Source organism: Gadus chalcogrammus, chromosome 12, assembly GCF_026213295.1.
Source record: "Gadus chalcogrammus isolate NIFS_2021 chromosome 12, NIFS_Gcha_1.0, whole genome shotgun sequence".
Lineage (NCBI taxonomy): Eukaryota > Metazoa > Chordata > Actinopteri > Gadiformes > Gadidae > Gadus > Gadus chalcogrammus.
The window spans coordinates 25,391,528-25,402,524 of NC_079423.1; the positions used below are offsets into that span (position 1 = coordinate 25,391,528).

The following is a 10,997-nucleotide window of genomic DNA, read 5'->3' on the forward strand; positions in this document are numbered from 1 at the left end:
GTGAGTGGATGTTTGTGTGCGTGTGTGTGTGTTTGTGTCGTGTCTTGGCGTGTGTCTGTATGCAGGAGGGAAAGGGTTCATTGTGAGTTAACGGTATGTGTGTGTTTATGATGGGGTGATGAATTATGACATAACATTTATTGTTGTACCATATATGTACAGCATTTAATATCAGATTGACATTTAACTGCTGCTTAATGTTTGGCATGTTGACCTTCTACCTAACCCTGAGTTGTGTCAATGCATATTAAGCCCTTTCTGTGTGTTGCCTTGTAACCTACTGATCTGAGACCAGACCAACCATGAGAAATTGCACTCCTCTGGCGGTCATTGTCTCCCTTCCCTCTCTTCCTCCCTCCCCCTTCTCCCGTAGGCCGCAGGGTGAGTTAGCAAGGGAGTGAAGGGGTTACAGAGAGAGCGAGCAAGAGAGTAAGGATTAGGGGCATACAGAGACCATGACTGTGGAAAATAGATTTTGATGATTCAAAAACCGAAACCAACTGCCAAATCTTCCAAGCCCTTGAGCTACAGCCGAGGCAGAAGAATGGGGAAACCATGTGTATATAGGTGCTTTTTCTTTGTGGCATTTCGTTATTGTCATTATCATTGGCATTGAATTAAAAAAAAAACAAGTCCAAATCATTTGACGGGTTCGAGGGGGTGTCATTTGTGTTGACTCCAACACTTGCCGACAGTTTTCCCCCCAAAGCCTTCTGACGTGAGTACATAGGCGTGGTGGTTGTCAAGTATTTGTCACGTGTTCATTTCTGGGGGGAAAGAAACAGGATTTAAAGTACCCTCACGCACTTGTGAAGGCAGCGAATGGAGACACACGAAGGGGTTGTGTGCCTCTATACGCTGTCTTCACAAGTGTACTCCTACCGTATTCCTTTTACTCTCCACCCCTTGCCTTAAATGTCTGAGTGAGACGGGAGCGAAATGAGGCAACAATTTCAACAACACAGAAATAGTCTGCGAAAAAACTGGATAATTCCAGTGTTTGTTACCTTACCATGTGCTCCTCCCCTTCTCTCTCCTTTTCATTTCCTCTCACTCCTTGCTTATGTTTCCCTTACCGAAAACCGTACCACACCATACAATGCAGTACAATACAATGCAGTTTAATGCCATGCGGTATAATACAATGCCGTACAATACAAAGCAATACAATGCAACGCAATACAATGCAATACAATACAATACAACCAAGAGGCAGCCATGACTGTCTGTTTGTGAGGCTCATGAGGAAGAGGCTAGCATGCAGCTCCAGTCGTCAGAATACTTTGCCACCATCCACAGTCAACGGGAAAAAATGTAATTTTATGTCAATGTCACTCATTGTTTTTTCGCAATGAAGTGGTGGTATTTGGACTCATATCTACACCATATCTTGAAAACACCACAGCATAAACATACAGTTTAGCCGCTTACATTTAACATATAACCCTAAGTTCCCTAACCCATTTTCTTTGTATTTATGTATATGAAATTTAATCTAGATAAGATGCAATATCATGTATATTTGAAACTATTTAAAAAAACAAGATTGACTAATATTTTATTTATCTGTCTTTGAATCCATCCATAATCATGTATTTGTCTTCTCTAGATATGCATCTTCCTCCCATTTTGCTGATATAGTTGAATAGCTGAGCAATAGCAAAGCAAGAGAAAATCCCCCATCTGATATATCGCTAATCTGAATAAACATGATGAGCTTTCTGTCCATGATGCAAGTCATCACACACTTTCCGAAATGGACCATATAATCCTATGCTCTACTAATCTTAGGTAAACTACGCAAGGTTAACTACACATCAAAACTAAAATAAACTATACTGTACTATACGATATAGAAGACAGTACTATACAACATTGAAACTATGTAACCTTAAATAATACTATACAGTGTACCAGTGAGAACAGTATTCTGTTCTCAGTTAACCACCATGCTTTGGAAGGACATGGCATGAATTTATGTATGTTTCACTTTTATGAGTTACTGGAGTGTGTCCGTGTGTGTGTGTGTGTGTGTGTGTGTGTGTGTGTGTGTGTGTGTGTGTGTGTGTGTGTGTGTGTGTGTGTGTGTGTGTGTGTGTGTGTGTGTGTGTGTGTGTGTGTGTGTGTGTGTGTGTGTGTGTGTGTGTGTGTGTGTGTGTGTTGATCAGAAGCCCTTTCCTGGACCTCACCCACTGCGGTGGGCTTGTTAATAATTTTCCTCCCTGTCTCCGGGTCGTCCCCTCCGCAGCGCCTAGGCCTTCCCGCACCTCCCGGTGAAATTGAATCAATTAAATGCTCTTTTGTAGATAGGCGGCCGGCGCTTCCACAAGATTAGGCTTTGATCAAGGAAACACACAAATAAATAAATAAACACTTGCCGGGAAATGAAACGGAAAACCAATGGAGTCAATGAGTCAGTCCTGTCAAGCCAACGACGTGCCTGTTTGTTTGATTGTGTGTGTGGTGGGGGGGTCTGTTTGTGTGTGTGTTGGTCTGTGTGTGAGAGAATGTGAACGTGTGTGTGTGTGTGTGTACGTGTGTACGTGTGCGTGTGGGTTTGCCATTAAGGCCATTACTGATAAAAGAGCTTTTAGCAGTGACATTCAGAGGATGAAAAAGGGACAAAGCACTTCCTACGACAGACATGTAAGGAAGAGGGGCTTCTTCTATGGGTGTGATTCCCCCCCACTTCCCCCTTCTTCCCCCCCACCCATTCCACCAACACCACCAAACCACAAATACATCTCCACCTCAGCCGGCTGATCTAAACAGCAGCAGAGCAATATTGATTGTTTTTCTCCGAGCAGGGGGTTTCTAATTGAAAAATGGAGGGACAGTAGACCTGGAATGGACGGAGGGAAGTGAGTGAAATATAGAGGGAAAGGTCAGGTTAATAGAGACAGGGTCAGGGGAACCAGAGATTAACAAGATAGGTGGTCGGAGTGGCGGTAGTTGCGGAGGTGGACAGCCACCGGGAGCGAAGGTCAATGTCGGAGTGTAACCAGGCGACTGGGTTCCTAGGGGCAAGTAAATACTGGAGCCGAAACTCTGCGATAACAGCACACACACACACGCGTCACCGAATCCGGGTTGTTTCAGCTGACTTTTTTTGTCAAACATATATGGAGCGTTGCGTCACCTGGCACTGTTTCAACACAAGGCATTTTTACAAGCACCATTTATTTTCTTTCAGATGGAAGATTGTGCTTTTGAAATGCTTCAGAGGCGTGAAATGTGTGTCTACCGCTGCAGCTTTATTATGTTAACGCGTCGTACATATGGTGTTGGCTGCCGGATCAGGCCCATAACTCTGTTTGTTAGCCTCAGCATGCTCGACCATTTAAGTAGCTCCGTGGGAAAGGAATCCTGTTTTTATTGCAATTATGAAATGGCCGTGCTTGTTAGTTTCCCTTTCTACATCTGCTTTGTTATCCCTGTTCAATAAGTCCAGATAGGCAGGAAAATAAAAGACTCTCTTGTTCTCTCAAGCACTTTGAGTCTGCCTTGTGTATGAAAAGTGCTCTATAAATAAAGTTGCCTTGCCTTGCCTTGCCTCTTTAGTTGTATTTTATGGGCATATTTAATTCTTCATCAATTTTCTTTTCAAATTGATCGTCCTCGACTAAAAATGCAGAGGGATTTATCCACCACCAGAAGTTGGCAAAAATCGATCTGGCCCTGTGCGTTTGTAGCTTCACATCTGAAATGAGTGCTGAACACAAACCCGCCGTTGTTGTACCATATATGTACAGCATTTAATATCAGAACCCGCCGAAATACAGAAAAGGGAAATAAACAGAATGTCCCGGGCTGCTTTCACAACTGAATCTTATTTTACGGTTGCCATATTATTCTCTCTCTTCCAGCAGATGAGCATGTTATTCATGCCGCTTACGCACCATCTTTCAGGGTAAAATAATAGCAGCGTCTTGGCTAACTGACACGAGGGTCTATGGAGGGAATACATCTGTTGTCCGGCTATAATACTGTGCTTCTTTGAACCCTAAAACACAGAGGCTCTAACCAGCATCCAGAGTGAGTCAATGTACATGAAAGGAATAATACACAGACCTGCGGCCTGGCCTTTGCCACCTCATTGTATTATTGTTGGTTTATTAATGTTGCTAATCTTCCCTCTCCAAGACCTATAGTTTTCGCCACTCAAACTTCAAATTCGAAACTACTCCAAACCAATAATGTGTTTTACAAATAGTAAGCCAGTGCTCACCTCCAGGATGGACTATCTTTGCTCAAACACTAGGTTGAAATTGTCCACTGTGACTGGTTGACATTGATCCTTCTGAAGTGGACAGACGGGCTGAAACGCACAAGATGAGCCTAACCTGAACTGAATTCCTCTCTGGCAGGCTTCCTGAGCACGGGAGACCAAGCGGCCAAGGGGAACTACGGCCTCCTCGACCTGATCCAGGCTCTCCGCTGGACCAGTGAGAACATTGCGGCCTTTGGCGGCGACCCCCTGCGCATCACAGTGTTTGGCTCAGGGGCCGGGGCGTCGTGTGTCAACCTCCTGACGCTCTCCCACTACTCTGAGGGCAACCGCTGGAGTAACTCCACCAAAGGTAACAGGGCCTCGTGGCATCTTAGGAGCCTTGTGGCTCGGCAGCACTGTGTGTCCGTTTATAGGGAAAGACCAGCTGCCCTGTGTAGAGGCCTTGCTATGGCTTTGTTTGATCATTTATCTGAAATAATTACTTGCAATTGCTTGGATTCATTAAGGTTTGTGTTAAAACACATTTTTATACGGCATATATGTCCTTCATTTATGTTAAACGACAAATAATGATGAAATGACGAAAATTATTTGAATTATATCTCGTGTTAGCATCGTGGTAGGCATTGAGCCTAGTAATCTGTATTCTGTATTGATTTTGCATACATTTATTTCATTAAGCATACACGATGAATGACATTCTATGTTTGTAATCTATAACAAACCAGATGTTAGTTTAAATGGTGATGCTTTTTGGTGACACAAAAACTGACACGCCCAACCAGCGTTTCATTCTGCCTGCCTAACGAGCCTTACTAATGAGGGAAAACATTAATATTATTCAATCAATAAGGTTTATATTGAGCCCAGATGCTCATGGAGGTTGGTTTTGGTTGTTTCACAGCCATTTATTACTGTTGTTGATGTACTGGGATACTTCTTATTTCCCCATGTCTTTTTCACTGTTCCTATTTTGATCCAAAATGTACATTCATGCAAAAAACTAGACCATTGCTTTTATTTCAATATAAAGATGCTTTAGGATAATCTAGGTTAGATTTGAAAGTTGTAAAGAGATAGAGTGAGCAGAGGAGAGCACCATTGACAAGTGTTCCATTTACTACACCTGTGATTTAGAGGCCAGATTAATCATCCAAAACAATCACGGAAGAGTTACCCTGATTGGTCAGAAATGACCCAGGAGCAGTTTGTTATCGAAATTGGCTCATACAGAGGCAGGCACAGTCAACTCTATATATAGAATCCACTGTGATATTCTATTTGTTGTTGAGTATTTCACTCAACAAAAGCTGAAAGTCGGCCAAGCCATTTGTAACAAATGACACCCTAATAATAGCCCTTAAACTACAATACCTTTAACCTCATACACTCATTCCCTTCCAACCATCCCTACCCTTTGCTCCCAAACCACCTAGGTCTCTTCCAGCGGGCCATAGCTCAGAGCGGCACGGCGTTGTCTAGCTGGGCTGTGAGTTTCCAGCCGGCCAAGTACGCCCGCATGCTGGCCCGCAAGGTGGGCTGCAATCTGCAGGACACGGTGGAGCTGGTGGAGTGTCTCCAGAGGAAGCACTACAAGGAGCTGGTGGACCAGGACATCCAGCCTGCCCGCTACCACATCGCCTTTGGACCCGTCATCGATGGCGACGTGATACCAGATGATCCCCAGATACTCATGGAGCAAGGTAAAGGTGGTGAAGCACGAGTACCCCTTCCTTTATCCTGAATGTACGGAGATACGGTGGACTGCCCTTGGATGTCAGGCCAGGATTCCCACGCATCCAAGACCTGGATTAAAAGAAAAAGTTTGTCGGAAGCTCGGAAATAAATAATGAGTCAAATGTTCCTAGACTAAATTTGAAGCTGTCATGGAAAGTTGCAGGATTACCAAACATAATCATATTATATACTCATTTATACTGCTACATATTGTTGCATACAGGAATGTCCTGGAAAAGACCTGAAATCGATTGAGTCAGAAAGAGTGGCAGCCCTGCAGGTCATAGAGTGACAGCTCATGGATGCATTAGTCAGTTGTATAGATAGGAAGGAAATAAAAAAACACCAGCCCGACAGCGAGGATTAGAAATCTTCAAAGCAGTCAACCAAAGTGTGGAAGAACAAGTGTAAAATGGAATTATGACAAAGGCCGTATGAGGGGGAGTTCAAGCTTTTTCAATCCAATGTTTTGACTACTCAGATAGATGGCTCTTGTAATGATGATCTTAGTTCCGCTTATTATTCATACTTTGTACGCCGCCTGCAATATCCTCAATTTTTTCTCTATTTGATCAGAGGATTGGTATTTGCCTCCCCTTGTTTTTGCTCCTGTTCAACTCTACACTCTCCCTCTTCCCCTTTGACTCCCTCTGCGGCAGGCGAGTTCCTCAACTACGACATCATGCTGGGGGTGAACCAGGGTGAGGGCCTCAAGTTCGTGGAGCTGATCGTGGACAACGAGAACGGCGTCCAGGCCAACGACTTCGACTACGCCGTCTCCAGCTTCGTGGACGACCTCTATGGCTACCCGGAGGGCAAGGACATCCTACGCGAGACCATCAAGTTCATGTACACCGACTGGGCGGACCGACACAACCCCGAGACACGCAGGAAGACCCTGCTGGCGCTCTTCACCGATCACCAGTGGGTGGCGCCTGCGGTGGCCACGGCTGACCTCCACTCCAGCTTCGGGTCGCCCACCTACTTCTACGCCTTCTACCATCACTGTCAGACGGAGCAGGTAGGCAGCTCATCTGGCTGTCCAACGGGGCCTTGTTCCATTGATTAGACCATAATGAGCTGTAGTCAAAAAGAGTGTAACTAGCTGACCTTTTCTGAGGCTCAAGGTGGGTTGTCCGTAGATGGATTGGCCAACGGTTCGTAATGATATTCTTTTTCGAAGATACAAATTTTTCGGGCCAAATGTCACGCAACGAGAGACAAAATTTCATATAACGTTTAATGTAGCCATGAATATTTTGCGTTTCTTTTACCTATTTTGTGTTCAATTTTGAGTTGACATTGTCATCCGTTACAAAGTCATTAGGTATCCATTCTGGTCTACTGTGTTTATGTGCAGCTCCTTTGAGTTTCTATCAATAGTAATGCCTTTCTTAGTGTACGTTGGTGAATGTTAATTGATCTGATCTCTGATTGAAAGGTGCCACCGTGGGCAGATGCAGCCCATGGGGATGAGATCCCGTATGTGTTTGGCCTGCCGATGATCGGGCCCACGGAGCTCTTCCCCTGTAACTTCTCCAAGAATGACGTCATGCTGAGTGCCGTGGTCATGACCTACTGGACCAACTTTGCCAAAACAGGGTACAGTTTAGATGCAACAGAAAAGTAGTGCTGAAAAATGTGTAAATAAAAACTGTTAACTGGCAGCTAAACACAGGGCTTATGCATCAGTACTCAAAACATTGTTTGGCTAATAAAGCCAATAGCACAAGCGATAATATTTCCCTAATCATTTTCTACTGGAAAGCTTGATCTCCAAGTTCCACAATTGTTTAATATGGCATAGGTTGCTCATTAGATTAGTATAACATAATTTTCCGGTAATTGTTCCGCAATTACTTTAGTAGAAGTGCTTGAACAACATTAAATCTACTCTGACACATTGTGCTTTCCCTGTTCCGGTTTTCAATGAGCTTGGCAATTAGGTTTGCTCATTATTAAGCACATCCATAATAAAGAGTCTTTTGTGCAGTAAAGTATGATTGGTATTCCTTGCACATGCACACACGTGGAATACATTCCTCATTAATGTCCGTAGCCTGTGGAGTGGCATTCTCGATCCGAGATGAGGCCAAATATATTCTGCCTATTCCTCACATTGCCTTTCAGCATTAAGTCATGGCAGTAATTGTCTTTGAAGCACCTAATGAAGGGCATTTGGGCTCTTTCTGTGCACTGCCCAAAAGGCTTGAGGGAAGCCGGAATAGACGCTAATGATCTACATATATAATCCTAAATTGACGTGAAATGCAGGCCACCTTGAAGATTTACGCCAGTCCCTTGAATGGTTAAGTATGCTCCTGATGAGGTCTGGCTGGCTACGTAAGCTGCTTCCAGACAATTGGGCGCTTATTGGGTCTGAATGGCCCTCCATAGTTCACATGGCTGGCCCTTTCCCGCTTAAATAGGGTGTAAGTAGGTTTTTTGTCATGAAACATGGCAAATGGGCTCTCTGCTTATCCCCTTTATAAAAATAAAAGCAAGAATTGTACTTCTGTGTGTGTGTCTCGTCGTACAAATGTTCTCCCTGTGGTATTATCACGGCTGCTGTCATGTGACTCCCATTGTGACTCCCCTTCAGGGATTCAGTCGATACGATCTCATCTCTCTTGTACTCTTACTATTCACAGGGACCCCAACCAGCCTGTGCCCCAGGACACCAAGTTCATCCACACAAAGCCCAACCGCTTCGAAGAGGTGGCCTGGACACGCTACAACCAGAAGGATCAGCTCTACCTCCACATAGGCCTGAAGCCTCGTGTCAAGGAGCATTACCGCGCCAACAAGGTATGGTCACGCACACTGCAGTGGGCATACTCCGTTCCCCTGGTTCGGTTTGCTTTGGTTTAGGTGTGGTTTAAGTTATGGTTTTGACCCGCTTGATAACGTCAGAAAGACGGGGTCATTAAAGGGAATTAATCCACAGGATTGTCATGTAGAATTGATGCAGACATTTGGCACTCACTCACTCTTTTTACTGTGAATGTAAGCCTTAAAAAGTATGGAGAATATTTTGAACAGATGCAGTCTAACTCTAAACTATTCACACATTCAGGTGAAATATCCACGTCTAATTAATTAAACAGTTGCTTTACCTTGTCCCAACCTTGGAACCTTCTTCCTTTCCTTCTGAGGAATGTGGTTGGCTGTACGGCCCTGGCTCTGAGCTCCGGTCCATAGTCCGTCAAGTGTCCTCTCTGCCCACTCTAACTCCGTGTGCCGTGCTCTGGTCCCCAGGTCAACCTGTGGCTGGAGCTGGTCCCACACCTCCACAGCATCAACGACGTCACACAGGTCCTTCCCACCACCACCAAGGTGGGTCATTCAGCTCCAGTGTTTCACAGAGATATACTGTATTAGCATTGTGTATGACTTGTGATTACTATATGTGTAACTATTATTATAATTATTAGTTTAATAATAAACACATGACTACTGTTATCATAGTGACAATGAACAAACTCAACCTGTTGTTCAGGAGATAGAGCAGGTTGCTTGGTAACCGTAAGGTTGCTAGTTTGATCCTAGGCTCCTCCTAACTGAGTGTTCAGTTGTCCATGAGCAAGTAACCTCACCCTCACTGCTCCCGACGAGCTGGCTGTCGACTTGCATGGCTAACACCGCCGTCGGTTTATAAATGGGTGTATGAATGGGTGAATGTTTGGAAATATTGTGAAGCGCTTTGAATGAATGAATGAATGATCTTTATTTGTCAAAGTACATGTACGTGTACAGCAACGTTTGGGAGTGGCCGCTGGTTAGAAAAGCGCTATATAAATGCAGTCCATTTACATTAACATCTCCCGCACCAGGTGCCCCCGGCGGAGGTGACCAACCGGACCCCCAAGACCAAGCCGTTCGCCACCAAGCGTCCCAACCCCACGCCGTACCCCACCGACGCGCAGGACAGCCTGAACCAGCCCCACCTGGTAGACCAGCGCGACTACTCCACGGAGCTGTCGGTCACCATCGCCGTGGGCGCCTCGCTGCTCTTCCTCAACATCCTGGCCTTCGCCGCTCTCTACTACAAGAAGGACAAGCGGCGGCACGACGTGCACCGGCGCTGCAGCCCCCAGCGCAGCGCGGCCAACGACCTGGCCCACCACACCCAGGAGGAGGAGCTCATGTCCCTGCAGATGAAGCAGCACTCGTCGGAGCTGGACCCGCGGGGCCACTGCCAGGGCGGCATCGGTGGCGGCGGCGGAGGCGGCGGCGTGGTGGTGGTGGGGGTGGGGGGCGGCGGGGGCAGCGACGGCATGCACGCCCACGACGCGCTGCTGAGGACTGCCTGCCCGCCGGACTACACGCTGGCCATGCGGCGCTCGCCGGACGACATCCCGCTCATGACCCCCAACACCATCACCATGATCCCCAGCAGCATGGGCGGGCTGGCGTCGCTGCACTCCTTCAACACGTACCCCAGCAGCGGGCAGAACAACACGCTGCCGCACCCGCACTCGCACTCCACCACCCGGGTATAGCCCAGCCACGCCCCCCCCTCTCCTCCTCCTCCTCCTCCTCCTCCTCGACCTCCCCCCTCTCCCCCACCGTCGGACGACACGACGAGACGTACCAACACCGCAAGGCGAGGGAGACTCTGAGGGGCGGAGGTGGAAGTGGAAGGCCGAGCGCTGAGTGAACACGGTACATCCAGAGCTTCGACAGGAAAAGGGTCAAGGGGCTGTCGTCGGCTGGATGGATGGAGACCGGGATTCCGTCCTCGCCGGTGGAAACCTTTTACGGAATTACAGGATTTTATTGGAAGCTGGAAATCACGGAAAATATTAAATATGGTTTGTTTGGGGGGGGGGGGTTTTCTATAAAAATAAGAGACGTCGGGGAGAAAACAAGCAAAAAAGCATTTATATATCGAAAGAACTGAAGAAAAGCAACTTGACAGACTAAAACAGAGTGGAAGATTGTTCGTTTTTTGGGGTTTCAGCAAAAATAGGGTAAAGGAGTTTTATTCGTTCTGGAGACATATATGGCCTTTGGGATCTTTTGACAA

The 10,997-nt window shown here is 46.2% G+C and overlaps 1 protein-coding gene across 10 annotated transcripts in view; it reads left to right on the top strand.

Moving 5' to 3' along the window:
* The window catches only part of nlgn1 (neuroligin 1), a 115,278-nt gene extending 104,517 nt beyond the window's left edge, over positions 1 to 10,761 (top strand). For 3 of the 10 annotated variants that reach the window (XM_056604085.1, XM_056604084.1, XM_056604082.1), the window contains 8 exons: positions 4,368 to 4,553; positions 5,668 to 5,934; positions 6,628 to 6,989; positions 7,410 to 7,570; positions 8,620 to 8,776; positions 9,227 to 9,304; positions 9,802 to 10,154; positions 10,239 to 10,761. In XM_056604085.1, the coding sequence (XP_056460060.1) occupies positions 4,368 to 4,553; positions 5,668 to 5,934; positions 6,628 to 6,989; positions 7,410 to 7,570; positions 8,620 to 8,776; positions 9,227 to 9,304; positions 9,802 to 10,154; positions 10,239 to 10,470 (1,796 nt within the window). In that variant the 3' untranslated portion in view covers positions 10,471 to 10,761. Of the gene's footprint in view, positions 1 to 4,367; positions 4,581 to 5,656; positions 5,935 to 6,627; positions 6,990 to 7,409; positions 7,571 to 8,619; positions 8,777 to 9,226; positions 9,305 to 9,801 lie in introns of all 10 variants that reach the window. The other 7 variants (XM_056604080.1, XM_056604078.1, XM_056604079.1 and 4 more) reach the window with 7 other exon arrangements.
* Positions 10,762 to 10,997: the final 236 nt, after the last annotated feature.